Genomic DNA, 18,214 nt, shown 5'->3' with positions numbered 1-18,214 from the left:
TCATTACCTGGGTTCTACAATTCATTTCTGTATTTCTTTCTCCATTCTAATTAATGTCTCTTTCTGTAGTATTGTTATGTAAACTTCTATAGTATTATTATGTAAATACTCGTGCACATCTCTTATTTATATAGCTGTATATAGAGAAAATAATGCACAAATCTGTACATAAATCATCTGTTCCAGATTCATACATTATTATTTATTTTTAAGTTTTTATTTAATTTAAATGTTGTATGTATGTATGTATGTATGTATGTACCAGGAGCACCTTAAAAAACCACAACAAATTCCTTGTGTGTTTGCGCACACTTGGCGAATAAAGCTAATTCTGATTCTGATTGTTCTGATTCTGATTGAATTAAGTTTATAGCAAGTGTATAGTATAGTACTAATCAAAAATTTGTACTTGATATATTTACGGTAGGACATGTATAAAATATCTTCATGGAACATGACATTTACTTAATATCCAAATGATTTTTAGCATAATAAGAAAAATAAATCATTTTGACCCATTCACTATAGCCATGCTACTTAAGACTGGTTTTGTGGTCCAGGGTCACATATCTTCTTTTGTATTCTACAGAAGTAGGCTATAGGCTACATGTTTAGAATGGCATGGTAAGGAAATAATGATAGAGTTTCCATTCTTAGGGGTGAACTAGACATTTAATACTTCATTTATGTCATTTATGTACTTCATTTAATACTTAATTAACGTCATGTATGTATTTCTGTAGCCTAACACTTTTCACATTCGAGCATTTTAAATTCTGTCAAATTTATGACAGTAGTTATTAAATAAGGATAATCAGTGAAATCAAGAAGCGCATTTTCTGAAACATGGAAATAGTCTACAACACTGAATGTTTTCAATAGCTTAATAAATGTCTATATTAACTCCAAAAATTTATAGAGATATTACAAAAATGTTTCAGAACAGCATATGACAAAACAGATGTAATTTTCAGGTCAGACAGAAGCTGGTAGTGCTTTCTAACCAATTTAACTTTACAGAAAACACGTAACAGTGTGTTTTGAAAAGGATGTGAAAGTGAAAGTATGTGACACAATTGTGAATGCATGACTGCCCAGACAAAAGCAGTACAGTTAAACAGGTCAGTAAAACCTGTTTGAGACACATTCCTTCATTTAAGGGCCACCTTCTATACCAGGGGTGGCGAACTCCAGTCCTGGAGAGCTGCAGCCCTACAGAGTTCAGCTCCAACCCTAATTAAAACTCACCTGCCTGTAGCTTTCTAGTAACCCTTCAGACCTTGATGAGGTTGTTCAGGTGGGTTTGATCGGGGTTGAAGCAAAACTCTGCAAGGCTGCGGCTCTCCAGGACCGACGTTTGCCACCCCTGTTCTATACTGATATATAAATGGTCCTACATAATGATAGTAAAATGATTTGCAGTATAACTGTCACACCCCTGTGGACTGTTTATGCTGGTTTCTCCCTTCTGTGCCCATATATGGTCTTTCCTGTTCCTGTCGTTGTTAAGTCCTTACTGGTTTATCACCCTCACCCCTATATAAGTTGGTTTCAGTTCAGTGTTTGTCATCTGATCTTAAGGTTATGTTAGTGTGTGTTTCCCTGCCATTCCTGTCTGGATTTACCTTTTGTGGATTTTATTAAAGACTTGTTGTTATATTTCGTCTTCGTATGTCTCCTTCTACACACAACTGTGACAATAACGTGGCGTGGATAAACTGCAGAGAATTCTCTTCAAGCTGTTATCAAGAATTGAGGTATAATTGCCATTTCATAATATTTATCTTATTTGTCTTTAAATTTGTGATTATATGCATCTTATCATCTTCCTTTTTTTTTTTTTTTCAGATTGAGCCATAATGACTCAAAATTCACTCTGTACAATTATCATCCTCTTTGTCATTCTGCACAGTGAAGAAGGGTCTCTGGCTTTCAAAGTTCTTTTTACTAATTCTGTTACCCACCAAGAAATAACACAAAAAGCGATTTTACAAACAACAGCAGAAGTCTGTAAGGCTCAGGCACTTCAACAAGGAAAAGATTTTGTGCAGGTGGGTGTTACTTTGTTGGGGCAACATTATTTTATTTGGGGCAATAAAGCTGATTCTTGTTGTTGTCCCAGTTTGAGGGCATAAATAAATTACTACATCAGAAATACATTTTCGTGAATGAAAATGAGACAGTGAGAGATGCACAGTCTATTCAAAAGGAAAGTACTTTGTTAATGTTTGCCTGTCTTTTCTGTTTTAGCCAAGTGTATTAACAGTTGAGTCTCTAACAAAAGCTTGCTCGTCTCCTGAGTCAGCCAAAGGTTTCCAAGAAGCCATTAGTAGAATTCGAAGTAAAAATGCATGGGTTGATGGAAAAAAATTTGCGAGTGCACAATACCACTTTGATGGCGAGACTTTTGTAAAGGGCAGGAACCTCATCACCGAAGGAGTCAAAGTTGTTAAAGCTACTGCCCAACAGGGTAATTATGAAACCGCAAGAAATCGGTTGGGTGAGGCTCTACATACTCTACAGGTGTGTCTATTTAAAGAACTAGATAATCTTTTCATGACTTTTGTAGGCAAGGACAAATTTATGACAGGACTGATGACTGGAACTGAAAGTAAATTGCATTAATCTGATTGATTAGTAGCATTATTTAATTTTTTTTTTTATTGTCCTAGAAACAAGTCAAGATGATAGACATTAACTAATTTACAATTTAAATTTGTGTTTTTTTTTTTTTTAATGTGATATTTTATGTGACTGAGTATACATAAATGTGTAGGCCTAATTAAAACCATTTGTGTCATTTGCCTCCTTGTATGTCTTGGATATACAAGGATTTCTACAGTCACAGCAACTGGATAGAACTGGGGAATCTATTCCCATACTCCAACTTGACCAGACCTGATAGCTTAATAAACAATATTGCAGGTATGGCAAACAATTAAAGTGGCATTATATCTTTCTCATGGTCAGGCGGGAAAAACAAAATGTTTGAAAAGGTGGATTTTAATTAATCATTGAAAGGATTCACAGAAATTATTCTACTAACTGAACTGAACTCACAAGTTTAGTTAACACTAAACTAAATCAAATTATTAAATCACACTTCAAAATGCCCCACATCCAACCTAAGCAAAATTCTCTAGCAAAACAAGCAAAAAGAGTTTATTTATATGCTGTGCAAAAAATATCCGTTCAGAACTCTTGTTGGATTTCTATATTTAAAGAACCTACAAGACCCACTTGTAGAAGTTGTGATGGAAGTGACTGTAGAAACAACATACTGGAAGACATCATAAAAGAGAAAATATTGACATCAGGATACTTTGGATTCTCCAAACCATCTGGTACTGAAATATTGATATCCAATAAATCAATCAATCAATCAATTAATTAATCCATCCATCCATATTGAATATTACAGGAAAATGTAGCCATGGAACGTTCTTTGACATTTCAAGTTGGTTTCCACCAAAAGGTGGAATCAATAAAGATTCACAATCATCCGAGCATGGTAACCTTCATGACGCTGCTGCAACGGTGGCCATCGCTGCGACCAGAGAACTTCTGGAAGACATTAGAGGTTTTTTGGGAGACTCTAACTTTTTGAGGTATATAGGTTTACAATTTTTTTCTTTCCATACTGTGTTTAAATGAGTCATTACATCTGCTATTTAATCAGATACCATGATCAGTTAATTAAATGTGCTGAATGGTAGACCTAAGTAAATTCCACAAGAAGAACCATCAGAGAAATTCAGGCTTACAATATGACTGGGGTACTGACACATTACACATTGTTGTTTTCAGCATTACAGGTATCACACTTTCATAATTGACTTTTTTTTTTTTTTTTTTTACTCAACCTAGTGAACACAGCACATTTACTTCTTTCCACATACATACATTATGTATCCAGATAATCTGATTATTTTTTCCCATGGAATATTTGAATCAAGGATACACAATTAATAACAATAACTAATTTAATTATGGCTGCTGAAAATAAATAATACTCAAAAAATATTGATTACCTTCATCAACATTTCAATTTATAATGCGTTTTTCCTCAGTACTGAGCACTGTAATCAGTCACAGACATGTTTGAGTTGCATTTCAGTGCCGAGTGTAAATGGCGCAAAAACGTGCTAGTTTGCATGTATACATGCACCAACAATTAAATGTAATTAAATTAGTCTGGGGCTTTCCATGTAAATGCAACCTTTTCAAGCAATCTTGAATATTTCTTTCCTCATTTTGGTCTTTCTCTTTTAGATTGATGGGATTCTCTCAGAATTCAGTACTGTGTTTTGCGATTGATACCACAGGCAGCATGGGAGATGACATTGATGAAGTACGACGAGTCACTTCTAACATAACAGACAAGATGAGAGACACTGTATCAGAGTACATTCTGGTGCCATTCAATGACCCTGGTTAGAGATGCTTTTATTACTTGTTTTAATTTCACAAAGAGTATGTGTGCACCCAGGGGCGATTCTAGGATTTTCATTTTAGGGGGGGCTCAGCCACCAATGAGGGTATAATAACAAAAATAATAATAATAATAATAATAATAATAATAAATAAATAAATAAATAAATAAATGAATAAAATAAAAAATGTTTGAGTAATAGGAGTGGTATACTATACTTATATTATAGTACAGTATTCCACTGTATTGTATAAATAGGTATACCATTTGGTTACTGAATAAGCCAAATATTTCTGATCTCACACACACCTGTTTACTGTACAAATACAAAATTTTACTGTTTGCATTTTTAGTGTGCAAACCTCTTTGCCACATGCACTAGAAACTATTGAAAGTTAAATTTTTAAAAAGTTAAATGGCAACATGATCGTTTTATAAAGTATGTGTTTATGTGTTTTCGCTGGAGGAAACAGCTGTGGTGTGATAAGGGGTGAACACAGCGAAAACGTAGGCTACAGTCGATGGGGAACCGATTGCTCCCCCATGATATTTTATATACTGTATTTAAACTGCACAGATGCAAATATTATAACAATCCATCGATAAACACAGACCTTGTCCTTTGTTTTTCGCTCTGCGCCACCGCGGTCTGCGAATCTAAACCAAAGAACTTATATTGACAAGAAGTGAAAGCCAATAGAACGTTCCGTTGCAACAGCGCCGCCCAGCAGCAGCCGCTTCCGCCATTTTGGAGGAAAAGTGACTCGGCAGTCCACTAGCTTCTTGCTGTCGCTATGGCAATTATCAACTGCTTTGTTTAAAAAAATCTACATTAAAGCTATAATACACAACTTGAATGATGACAACATTTTTTAATATATTTATTTTACTCCTTTCCATTTATTTCTTAAGAATTTTTGTACTTCTGTTAACTATTAAACCATAAATCGTGTATTATTGAAAGGATTTTTGTATGTTTTGTACGTATTGTAATCTTTAAAAATTACATTAATGCATCAGAAAATTGGGAATGTTAGACAATAAATATAAAAGCTTCACAATAAACATGTTTTGCAGTACTGTCTTATGTTAATGTCCGTTAAAGCATGACTGTAAACAACAACAACAACAACAACAAAAAAACAATTATGTAAAAAAAAATTAAAACAGCCACTGTCTCCAAAATGTTTTAATTATTCAGTTATGACAGACACAGCAATACTTAATGTTCTGTAAGATCATCATGTTTGTAGTGTGTTCCAGGGATTAAAACGTTCAATATAATGTATAAATACAATATATATTTAAGACCTATAATAGTAACTAATAATACTAATGGTAAAGTGTACCGTTGCATAAAATAAAAATACTCAGTAAAGCAGGCTAAACTGCTTTAAATGTATATTTAATGGCTGGATTCCACAACTGATAACATGAAACAAATATAATAATACAATACAACATTTACTGTAGTAGTCATAAAATTGACTGAGTTGAGAAATTTTCTATTGCGTTTTAGATTTGGCTGTGAGATTCGCCAATGAAGTGCGTAAGATGTGATGGATTCTGATCCGTCAAAAAATTAAATGAAATAAAATAAAATCCTAACCACGTAGAGTGACTTTTTGCACCGTTTCGTGTCACACACTACTTTCCTGCAGTCACTGCGCTCTTTTATTTCCATTTGGACTTCTCTTTCGTTGTCATTCTGTCTGCTTCTGTGTGGTTGTCCAGTTGGCATTTTCACTCCGAAATGGCGGCCACCAAAAAAGCATCAGAGTTTCGCCTCTTGGTATTCTATACTCTTTGTCTAAACTCAAGAATGTATACAACTAGTAATTTTGTGCGGAAACATGACCTTATTGTTTGACAACTGACACGTTTTCAATTCCAAAGACTTTGGCCCACTAATAAGAACAACAGATCCAGAGGAGTTCAAATTACAGATTAATGCACTTCAACCCCATGATGGAGGAGACACACCAGAGCTCAGCCTCTCAGGACTCAGGGTACGCAGTTGAGTTATCTTTTTTTTTTTTTTAATCTTCTTGCTTTAATTATGGCATATTTGTGAACATGGAGGGCATATTCACTTTAAACTATATAATATACAAATTTTAGTTAATCATTTTGTATCCTAATTAACAGACTTCAAACTATTTTTTCTCCCCTTCCAGCTGGCTCTGACTGGTTCACCTCCCCAGACTAAGATATTTGTTTTCACGGACGCTGATGCAAAGGACATAGAGTTAAAAAGTACTGTGTTGGCACTGATTGAAAGCACAAAGTCTGTGGTATGTATTAAAAAGTTTTTTTTTATTATTATTATTATGGACAGAATCTATTCTGAATCTATTACAGCCATAGACATACATTTTGCCATTTAAACAAGCTGAATTCCCGGAAAGAGTATTAAGTTCAGTCATACAATCATGGCCAAAAATATCGGCACCCTTGCAATTCTGTCAGAAAAAGCAACACTTCTTTCAGAAAATTGTTCCAATTGCAAATGTTTTGGTATTCACATGCTCATTGTTTTTGTTTGCACTGCAACAACACAAAAAACAAAGAAAAGTCGAACTTGATAAAATTTCACACAGAATTCAAAAATGGACTGGACAATATTATTGGCACCTTGTCAAAATTGTAAGAAATAATTGCTTTTCAAGCATGTGATGCTCCTGTCATTTGTATTTAGACACATCTGTGGCAAGTAACAGGCCTGGGCAATATAGTAATCACGCTTGCAACCAGTTAAAATAGAGAAAAGTTGACTCAACCTTTGTGTTGTGAGCATGGAGAAAATAAGGAGGTAACACTTTATTTTGATAGTCTACTTTAGACATTCTGGTAACAGTAAGTAACTTTGCAACTACATGTTAACTAGCCATTAGAGTATTAGTTGACTGTCTGCTTAATATCTTCTAACACTCTTCTAAACTTTGCAAGTATATGTCAACTTATTTTTACTAACCCTAAACCCAACCTAACAGTCTGCTCTGAGAGTTAGTAGACATGTAGTTGCAAATTAATGAGAATTAGTTGCAAAGTTACTTATAGTTAGTAAAATGTCTAAAGTGGACTATCAAAATAAAGTGTAACCAAGAAGGAAGTGTAAAGAGTTGTCTGTGGATATGAGAGAACAAATTGTGGAAAAACATGGACATTCTCAAGGCTACAAGTTCATCTCCAGAGATCTTAGAATTGCAAGGGTGCCAATATTTTTGGTCATGACTGTAAAAGTAATGTTCAATATTCTACAACTTTTCTGAACAATCCAATTTTTGTACAACTTACTTGAAAACAAACCACCTTTTCTATTTTTACCAATTTCCACTCTAAAGATGTTTTAAGGATTTTTATATACTTTTAGCCCTCGTGCCCGCAAGTATTTTGTAAAAATGTGATATTGAGATATGTGTTATATTTTTGAAATATGTGCATACTATTCTCTGATCTGAAAATAGTACATGGAAAAAAAAAAAGTCACTCTTGTAAAAAGTCTTTATAAGCGTGTTGGTTACTCATTGGTTGGTTGGTTACACAATATGTTTATTAGGGGCCAAGCACCAGAGGTGCGGTGGCACCTATTGTATCCGTTGGCGTTATTATTATTCCGCTTCTTCTTCTTCTTCTTCTTCCGCCGCAAGTCTATGGCAGCCCATAGAACCGCTTGCGGGAAAGTTGTATAATTTTGCACACTGATAGAGGACAGTCCCAACATTAACCATAGCAAGTTTGGAGTCTCTAACTCAAACTCTCTAGCGCCACCACCTGTCCAAACTTTCAATAATTTCATGCTAATAACTTTTGAACCGTAAGGCACAGAATCAAAATTCTTTTTTCCTCTGAATCCTTGGCTCATGCCGAGTCGAATGAAGTCCAAAATTCAAAAATTGTAAGGTTTAGTTTTTTTTTCTATAAATTTTTATTTGTAAAACCTACTTTTTCGAACTCGTCCTAGACGGTTTGTCTGATTTTCACCAAAATTGGCTCAGATCATCTTCAGACCATGCTGGCAAAAAGTTATGGAATTCAAGTTGATTAGTCAAAACGTTTTCGAATGATGCGCGAATAAATTCTACGAAAAGCACGCAAAAATGGTTGTAAGGCTATATCTCCGCAACGGTTTGTCATATTGAGGCCAAACTTGGTGTGTTTTATAACAAGCATGACCTGAGATTACCTGCAGTGTTTCAGCACAGTGCCACCTAGTGGTCAGGAGATATGAAAAATAGGTCTTTTTGCTTATAACTTCTGAATAGTTGGGCCAAAAATCATGAAACCAGTCTCTTTAGATTCGGTGAATCATGCCGAGTCTAACCATATCCAATTTTCCCATGTCAGCCATTTTGGGTGTCGGCCATTTTTAATTTAGCTTTAAAATGCTGTATCTTGAGAACGGATTAGCGTATCGTTTCGACATTAATTACAAAAATGTTCGGCACCATGCCCGGAATGTACATAAAAATTTTGGGGCCAGCGCCACCTTGTGGTCAAAAGTTATAACGAAATTTCAAAAAATGCTAATAACTTTTGCGTACATTAGCCTATTGAAATGAAACTGATTTTGATAGATTCCTTCGGTCATGCTGAGAACACCGATACCAATTTTGCCAATTTTGGCTGAACTTCCTGTCCGCCATTTTGATTCATGTTGAAAACCTACTTTTTCGAACTCCTCCTAGACCGTTAGTCCAATTTTCACCAAATTTGACTCAGATCATCTTCAGACCATGCTGACCAAAAGTTATGGATTTCGTGTCGATACACGAAACCGTTTTCGTTTAGCGCATCAACGAATTTACTGGAAAGATGCCAAATTGCATCCGAGTCTGTATCTCTGCAAAGCTTTGACATATTGACACCAAATTTTATATGTGCTATTGTCACCACACTCTGACCAAGCCACATCAATTTGGTAACAGTGCCACCTATGGGTCAGAAGTAATATGCCCTTCACTAAACATTAATAATGAAATTTACAAAAATGCTAATAACTTCTGTTTACATTAGCCTATTGGAATGAAACTGATGCCAATAGATTCCTTGGGCCAAGTCGAGAACATTGATACCCATTATGCCGAAATTGGCCAAACTTCCTGTCCGCCATTTTGATTAATGTACAAAACCTACTTTTTCGAACTCCTCCCAGACTGTTAGTCCGATCTTCACCAAATTTGACTCAGATCATCTTCAGACTATGCTGGCAAAAAGTTATGAATTTCGTGTCGATATACGAAACCGTTCTCGTTTAGCGCATCAACAAATTTGCTGGAAAGATGCCAAACTACATCTGAGGCTGTATCTCTGCAAAGCTTTGACATAATGACGGCAAACTTTGTGTGTGTCATTGTCATTTCACACAGAACACGTCACATCAATTTGAAAACAGCACCACCTGTTGGTCAAAAGTGATAAGCCATTAAATTTTATTACGATTGGTTGTATTTATGATTTTTCAGCCATTTCAACTGATATTATCCTAAAATGGCTTAAGTTACTCACTGTTGTAGTCGGTCTGCTGCTCCTTGCCGTGCTTAACTCCTCATTCTGCCTCTTTTGTGCTCTTGGCCCCGCAATTGCTGCTTGCAGCTATATTTTGTATATTATTTTTGTTATGATTTGGTAGGTCTATTTTTGATATTATTTGGTAGGTCTAAATAAAAGTGTTGCTAAACCATATAAGTCAATAAATCATATTTTCTTTTCTACTGTTTTATAGGTGAACTTCATGTTGACGAATAGCCTTGCTGCTCGTCGGAGAAGGAGCGAGGATCCAAATCAAGGACAGAACCAGCGTTACTCCACCAGGATGTCCAATCCCTTAAATCAGGTTTATGTGGATTTAGCTTTGGCCTCTGGAGGACTGGCAATTGAAGTAACCAAAGCAATGCTTCCTGAAGCCACCAACATCATATCGGATGCATCCACATCTGCTCTAGTAATGAAATCCATATCTATAACCTTCCACAAAGTGTAGTATGTGTTAAGTTTTTCTCAGTCACATGATTGAATAAGAATCTTCACCATCCACAATAGTTTAGAATATGTTTTTAAAAAGGTATTTCATTGTGATATTAAGTATCCAAAATCAATATGCATGCAACATTATCTCTGTGTCTTCAGGTAACTGTTTTTCAAACTGTAAGGAACCCCGGAAAAGCAGAAACCTTCTCTTTTATTGTGGACTCCTCATTGAAAAATATGACAATCTATATTACAGGCAATTCTTTGGCGTTCAACATCACAAGTCCATCAGGTGTGTAGACAAATAATAAGCCAGGTATTGCAAATAAATTATCATATTTATAATCGATGATCAGCTATCTTTGATGCCATTATTTACCTCCACAGGAGTTTCTCAGACCAATGATGAATTAAGTGGAAAACTGGGGTTGGTTGAGCATGTGGGCAACTTTTACACAGTGCGTCTGACTATCCTCGATCTAGAAGGCCTTTGGAACATTAACATTAGCTCATCAGAAGCCTACACCATCAAAGTCATTGGTATTTCTCTCATACATTTGCAAATGTAAACAAGTCACTAGAAATACAGTATATATAAATTACTGTACATTTTACAGTAAATTACAGTTATACTGTAAATACATTTACAGCAAGGTAAATAGCACTGTTAACATGGACGCTGTTAGGCCATACAAAATTTGCGATCAGCTCCATAAACTGTACACAAATTCGTGATCGCCTCAGTCCCCTTTAAATTTCATATGAAAACAAGGTGTACTTTTTTGGGGGGCAGCCGTGGCCTAATGGTTAGTGAGTCGGGAGATCTCTGGAGATGGACTTGTAGCCTTGAGAATGTCCATGTTTTTCCACAATTTGTTCTCTCAAATCCACAGACAACTCTTTACACTTCCTTCTTGGTTACACTTTATTGTGATAGTCCACTTTAGACATTTTACTAACTATAAGTAACTTTGCAACTGCATGCCAACTAATTCTCATTAATTTGCAACTACATGTCTACTAACTCTCAGAGCAGACTGTTAGGTTAGGTTTAGGGTTAGTAAAAATAAGTTAACATATACTTGCAAAGTTTAGAAGAGTGTTAGATAGTGTTAGCTCCTTGTTTTCCCTGCCACTCCGACTCTACAGCATGATTTCACCATACATTTAGGAACATTAAGTTACCTCATCAAGTTCTGCCAGAAATCTTGGTGTAATCTTTGATGACCAGCTTTTTTAAAAAACCATATAGCTAAAACTGCTCGATCTTGCAGGTTTGCCCTACACAAAATTAGAAAGATCAGGCCCTTTCTAACAGAGCAGGCCACTCAACTTCTTGTCCAGGCCCTGGTCATCTCTAGGCTGGACTACTGCAATGCTCTTCTAGCCGGTCTTCCTTCATGCACAATCAAATCTCTACAAATGATTCAGAATGCAGTAGCATGACTGGTCTTCAACGAGCCCAAAAGAGTCCATGTCACACCTTTCTTTATCACCCTGCACTGGCACCCAATTGCAGCTCGCATCAAATTCAAGACACTGATGCTTGCATATAGAACAGCCACAGGCTCGGCGCCCGCCTACCTCCACTCACTGCTACCAATCTACACTCCCTCCAGAACTCTGAGATCTGCCAGTGAGCGACGACTCATGGTACCATCACAAAGAGGCACAAAATCACTTTCCAGAACATTTTCTTACACCGTTCCTGGCTGGTGGAATGATCTTCCCACCGCTATCCGGAATGCCAACTCCCTAACAACTTTCAAGCGACTGCTGAAAATCCCTCTCTTTCGACACTATTTGACTTTATATAAAAAAAAAAAAAAAATAAAAAAATCCTTTTCCCTTTCTAGCTGTACTTATCCGAACAATGCCTGTTATATGGTATTATGAGCACTTCCTAAGTCGTTTTGCCTCTTTAGGACAAATCACTTGATGTATTCCCCACCTGTAAGTCGCTTTGGATAAAAGCGTCTGCTAAATGAATAAATGTAAATGTAAATGTAAATGGATTGAAGGTGGGGGGAATGAATAACCAGCACTCTCTCCACCCTCAATACCATGACTGTGGTGAGTCCCTTGAGGAAGGCACCGAACCTTCAACCTTCAACAGTACTTAAATCTAGGCAATACAGTGGAATACTGCAATACGTTTGATAAACAACTCCTATTAGTCAAACTTTGTATTTTTTTTTATTTTATTTACATATTTATTATTATTTTTAAAATTATTATACCTTCATTGGGGGCTGAGCCCCCCTAAAATGAAAATCCTAGAATCGCCTAATACAGTGTTTTTACTTAGTTAGATTACTGGCAGTAACTTACTGGCAGCAGTTTTTTTACAGGAAGTTTTTTTTTTCTTACAGTGTAATTCACCAAAAAAAAAAAAAAAAAAAAAAAAAAAAGAACAATTCTGTCATCATTTATTTACTCTTTCTAACATTGTTGCTTCCTGCAAGTTTTGTGACATTTTTAAAATGAAATGTCCAGTAAGTGGCGCTAAAGACAACGTTTTATTACATTGGTTGTACATGTATAGGCACTACCATTTGGTGAGTAGCACTAAGGTTAATGTTCGAGTTTGAAAATAAAAGTTAGCATACCACCCACTAAACCTACCCTAAACATTTCAGGGCGTTTAGGTTCGGAATCACATGAGGGTAAATAAACAAAGAAAGGCTTGCCCCATTAAAAGTCTTCAGGATGTGCTAGAGTCTAGACTAGACAGTCGACTTCACAGAGTGGTTTGACTTTCAAATTGGCAATACAAGATCCAAAAATGAATGAAATACATGTTGTCATGTTTCAAAATGTTATGGAAGCAGTGGCATAACGAATGCACAATATAATCAAATCCAAAGGCAGTCCAATGAAATATTACTGCGTAAAACTTTTTTTGGACAGGCAGCATAAATTTGATTCCAGCAAATTTTAAAGATTTTCAGTAGAGTTAAGCTCAGGACTCTGTGGTCAACACACGGGTGAGTCAACATGGTTGACTGAGAAATAAAAAAGCTACACACTGCATCAGCTAAGACTAAAAAAAGTTTCCAAACAAACAACATGCCAGAAACATTAGTAACCAGCAAAAATGATTCAGTCCTAAAATCTTAAGCATTTGCTTTAAATCTAGATGGCACCCTTTTTTCAGCAAGAGCTATTTACTTGTTGAATTACCAGGTCAGAGTGACATTGACTTCCTGTTCAACTTTGTGGAGCTAAGTGATGGTGCTCATTCAGGCTACAGTGAATTAAGCGGAAGACCCCCAGCAAGTGAGTAAACATAAAGCATATGAACAATAAGCAACTTGTGCAACAGCTTTAAATTGCAGTCTCTTTACTGCTCTTTCCCTGTTACAGACAGTAACATCACACTACTGCTTACCATCGTGGGTGGGGACTCTGTTACCCCCACAGAGGTGGCTCTTGTGGAAGCATCAGGATCCCAGACCATCACTGGAACCCTAGAAAAGACTGCAGACGGGGATTTCTTAGTCACAATGAACAGTGTTCCAGCAGGAGAATTTGTTGTCCGTGTGATGGGGGAGAGTAGTTCTTCCCGCTCATCAAATGGTCGCTTTCAGAGACAGTCCGTCACTCAACACAGAGCTTCCAGTGTGGTTATTACTGTAAGATCAGGCTTTCTAGCATTGGTCAAAAAATATATTTTCCATATTCATACTATTCTTATAGTTATTCATAGTACTATTTTTACACTTAGGCTGGGACAGATGACGGTATGGGAGCCTGGAAAGACATTGAGCATCCCTTTTACAGTGGTGAACAATGGTTCTGATGAGCTCTTCAGCATTAATGCCAAGAATGACCGTGGGTTTGCCACAGAATTTCCCAGCACCATGTCTGCTGGAAGTGGGAGTAGTGGAAATGGCACAGTAAATCTAACTGCACCCTCAGACACTCCTTCAGGCACTGAAGTGACTCTCACCATTGAGGCCGAAACATCAGGCAAAAGTGATTTCAACTATGCTGTCCTTAAGCTTACAGTTGTTTCTCCGGTAACTATCTATTTAAAATATCTATTTCTGAATCATGTTGTATTAAGCAAAAAATATTTGAGAACAATATAATAATACATCAAAAATAATGGACAATAAATCTGAAATGTAAATGTAATATTTATCCATAAAAGTGTGGGGTCAGCAAGTTTTTCAAGAAAGAAATAATTATTTTATTAAACAAGGACAATATGTGACCCTGGACCACAAAACCAGTCAATCAAAATATTGAGAAAATCTTTAAGAGCCTTTTAAGTTCTAAGCAATGCATATTACTAATCAAAAATGAAGTTTTGATATATTTATGGTAGGAATTGCAAAAAATATCTTTATGGAACATGATTTTTATTTAATATCATAATGATTTTTGGCATAAAAGAAAAATCAATAATTTTGACCCATAAAATGTATTTTTGGCTATTGCTACAAATATACCCATGCTACTTAAGACTGGTTTTGTGGTCCGGGGTCACATTTGACAAAGATTTCTATTTCAGTTCATCAAAGAATCTTGAAAACAAATGTATCAAGATTACTACAAAAATATAAGGAGCACAGCTATTTTCAACACTGTTGATAATAAGAATGTATCTAGAGTGGCAAATCAGAATATTAGAAAGATTTCTGAAGGATGTGATACTGAAGACTGGAGTAATAATGCTGAAAACTCAGCTTTGCCATCACAGGAATAAATTACAGTTAAAAAATATTACAATAGAAAAGAGTTCTTTTAAATTGTAATATTTCACAATATTACCGTTTTTACTGTATTTTGATCAAATAAATGCTGCCTCAGTCAACATCAAAATCATGAAAAAAAATCATACCAACCCCAAGATTTTGAACAGTAATGTGTGTATGTATACATATTTATAGGGGTCATCGGATGCAAAACTTAAAAAAAAAAAAAAAGAAATTAATTAATCAAAATTTTATAAGTAATATACCCTTTTTCAAATCAGGCCATTCTCAGCGTCTTGTCAGTGTGACATCACACCGACCAAGGCTGCTCCCTTGAGACGGCCGTGTTACCTTAGACCCGCCCTGACTGAGCTGAGACCACTCCGACCATTATTGTTTCGACTCCAGTGCAGGGGACTGAGCGATTGAGGTGTTCTGTTGTTGGATGTAGTAATGAACATAGCAGTCATCATTTACTCCTGACATCTGATACACTAAAGACACAGAGGATTAACGTTACTATCATTTTTGAAGAAAATGCGCCTGGCCATCTACATAAATGCGTCTATGTTCGCGCAAATCATTCGTAATCCAGTTTCACCTATGGTAGAAGTGAGTATAAGGGTTTTTTATGCATCTTTGCAAATCGCCTTTCTTAATACAGGGTTCCCACACCTTGGTTAACTACAAATTCAAGGACCTTTCAAGGACTTTCCAGGTCCAATACCCTCACATTCAAGGACTTAATGTGGGGAATCATTTCAAATGAGAGCAAGGTTACATTGTGTCAAACACAACTATGCAAAACAACTTTTTTTTTTTTTTTTTTTTTTTTTTTGCATTTATTTTTGGGCATATGAAAGAGAACTGACAGAAATGTGCATAACTAACGTAAATAAAGCAAGCTAGTATGCATAGGCCACGAAGTGTTGGCGAAATAACACAATAGTGGAATTTTTCCAGAAAACTTCTTGGACAAAATAAATTCAAGCACTTTCAAGGACCTGTATCTATGTATGTTTATTTTCAAAAACTTTCCAGGGCCTTGAAATTTTATTTTCAGATTCACAAACTTTCAAGGATTTCAAGGACCCGTGGGAACCCTGTTAATAATGTGCTAGTTAGCAAGTTTAGCAGCTAGACACGGCTACAGTAAACATTACGGCTCGTCACCCCACAGAAGAGAGGGGCGGGGTGAGCAGAGCTCACTAGCATTTAAAGGCACATGCAACAGAACGGCTCGCTCTAAAAAAAGGCTGATTTTGACAAGGTAAAAAGGGTTTTTTACACTACCACTGAGAAATTTTAACCAAAGTATGTTATAGACTTCTCATTAAGACTCTTAAATCATATCAACTTGTGGAAAATGGGCATCTGATGACCCCTTTAACATGGAAATCTATATATCAGCATACTTGGTTAGTTTTTATTATAGTTAATTAAATAATAAAGAAATAACATCTCAAATCAATTTCCCCCTCTGTAAGATTACAGACTTCATCTCTCCAGTCTGTGAGATTATTAGCATAAATGCTAACTGCTCAGGCAACTGCAGCCTGTCCTCATGGGAGCTCTCAGCCAACCTTACCGATGGAAATGGGACAGGTATTATGTCTGTGACTCTGCGTCAGGGCCTTGGAACTCTCAACACTACCACCATAATCAAGGACGGAGGTGTGAATGTCACTCTTGCATTCTACAGAGCCTCTTGTTGTTCTGAAGTAATGGAACTGGTTGCTGTAGACAGAGCTGGAAATGTTGGAATATGCTCAAGATCAATAACATCTGCTGTTACCACCACACCCGACACCTTCATGTCTACCGCTGCTACAGCAACAACTACAGCCACAGCAACAACAAAAATAACATCTTCCTCTCCCTCCATAAATGCCACAACCAACAGTGCTGAACACCCTTTTTATCCACCTATCATTTTTTGGCTTTATGTGGGAGTTCATTTTGCTGTTAAGCTTCTAACTCTTTTGTACTAGTTACCTTTATATTAACATAGCTGCAAAACCTTTTCCATTGGCTTGTGTAGCTGTCTTTCCTTGCACTTCCCCCACCAACACTAAGGCCCAGATTTACTAAGAGCATGGGCCAACACAAACTCCCTTTTGGCTTTAAAAAACTACTATCGGGAAACATTTGTGATGAAACGGCGTGGATATAGTCATTTTTGCATCCAACATTGTTGCACATGCCTTTTAGACGGAAAATTGATGGGAGGAGACTTCTTAAATAAATCACACAACAGGATTTACTAAGGTTTGCTGTAATCAATGTACTGGTATTTGCTCCATTATTTATGCCCAAAAAGCACGTTAACCCATTTTGCAGTTGACATGGCTGCGACTGTTGCTGCCAGGAGGAGGCAGAGAACAGAGAGCGTGTGGTAGAAGGAAGATGATTTTTCCCAATCATTTAACAGACTAAAATGGCTCAGCTTGGTTGCGACCTTATGGTAATTTGCGTTGCTCGTTATGAAATTTAGATGTTGCTTATGTTCTCTTTAATTTGCACAGTCAATAGATCACCCGCAGAACTTTTCACTCCCAGCAGTGCTTTCTGGGAATTATGCTCGAGCTAATTTGCCTTGTTTAGTAAATCTGGGCTTAAGTCATGGTTTGACTTGGTGTATTACAGTTGTTTCCTGCTTTATTTTTTAAAATTTGATGAATACTTGTTTGATTTAAATTGTATAACCAATATAATTGTAATTTTACATTGATTTTAACAGGCAGATGAATTGAAGTTTTTTATTGTTGTTGTTATTAAACAGAAGAATGGTAATGGTATGATATTTTAGATTGACAAAATTTTAAATAACAAAAACAAGTTAAAGGTGTTAGTAGGTCTCGATTGACGGGTGTCATAAAAATAATTTTTATTAAATCTTTCTTATTAAAAATCCTTTTACATACTTTTACAGGCTTGTTTTATAACAATTTCAAAATGACTGGTCTTACGACTTATCTTAACATGAATGACAATTCTATTAAACCTTATTTACTATTACTAAATGGGTTCTGCATTTTTATTTGGCTGAAAAAAAAAAAACATTAAAAAAATCTCTAATTGATATTTGGGTCAAGTATATATTTTCAAC

General features: G+C 36.0%; 1 protein-coding gene across 1 annotated transcript; it reads left to right on the top strand.

The window, feature by feature from the left end:
- Positions 1 to 1,566: 1,566 nt before the first annotated feature.
- On the top strand, positions 1,567 to 18,184 carry LOC127169218 (von Willebrand factor A domain-containing protein 7). The gene is made up of 16 exons (XM_051116440.1): positions 1,567 to 1,757; positions 1,849 to 2,051; positions 2,251 to 2,523; positions 2,832 to 2,925; positions 3,225 to 3,344; positions 3,422 to 3,608; positions 4,273 to 4,433; positions 6,329 to 6,441; positions 6,610 to 6,726; positions 10,158 to 10,376; positions 10,562 to 10,694; positions 10,790 to 10,942; positions 13,589 to 13,681; positions 13,769 to 14,061; positions 14,140 to 14,424; positions 16,593 to 18,184. The coding sequence occupies exons 2-16, from the start codon at positions 1,860 to 1,862 to the stop codon at positions 17,094 to 17,096; spliced, it is 2,937 nt and encodes a 978-aa protein (XP_050972397.1). The 5' UTR covers positions 1,567 to 1,757; positions 1,849 to 1,859; the 3' UTR covers positions 17,097 to 18,184.
- Positions 18,185 to 18,214: the final 30 nt, after the last annotated feature.

The sequence above is a fragment of the Labeo rohita genome, chromosome 1, assembly GCF_022985175.1.
Source record: "Labeo rohita strain BAU-BD-2019 chromosome 1, IGBB_LRoh.1.0, whole genome shotgun sequence".
NCBI classification, from domain to species: domain Eukaryota; kingdom Metazoa; phylum Chordata; class Actinopteri; order Cypriniformes; family Cyprinidae; genus Labeo; species Labeo rohita.
Note: the sequence above shows the minus strand (reverse complement) of the source record. Positions and strands in the feature narration are given on the sequence as shown.

Bases quoted from the DNA above. Each gene is read 5' to 3' on its own strand.
- LOC127169218 (XM_051116440.1), top strand. From the start codon at position 1,860: ATGACTCAAAATTCACTCTGTACAATTATCATCCTCTTTGTCATTCTG. The intron at 2,052-2,250 runs GTGGGTGTTACT...TTTCTGTTTTAG, and splicing joins AAGGAAAAGATTTTGTGCAG to CCAAGTGTATTAACAGTTGA. The intron at 6,727-10,157 runs GTATGTATTAAA...ACTGTTTTATAG, and splicing joins TTGAAAGCACAAAGTCTGTG to GTGAACTTCATGTTGACGAA.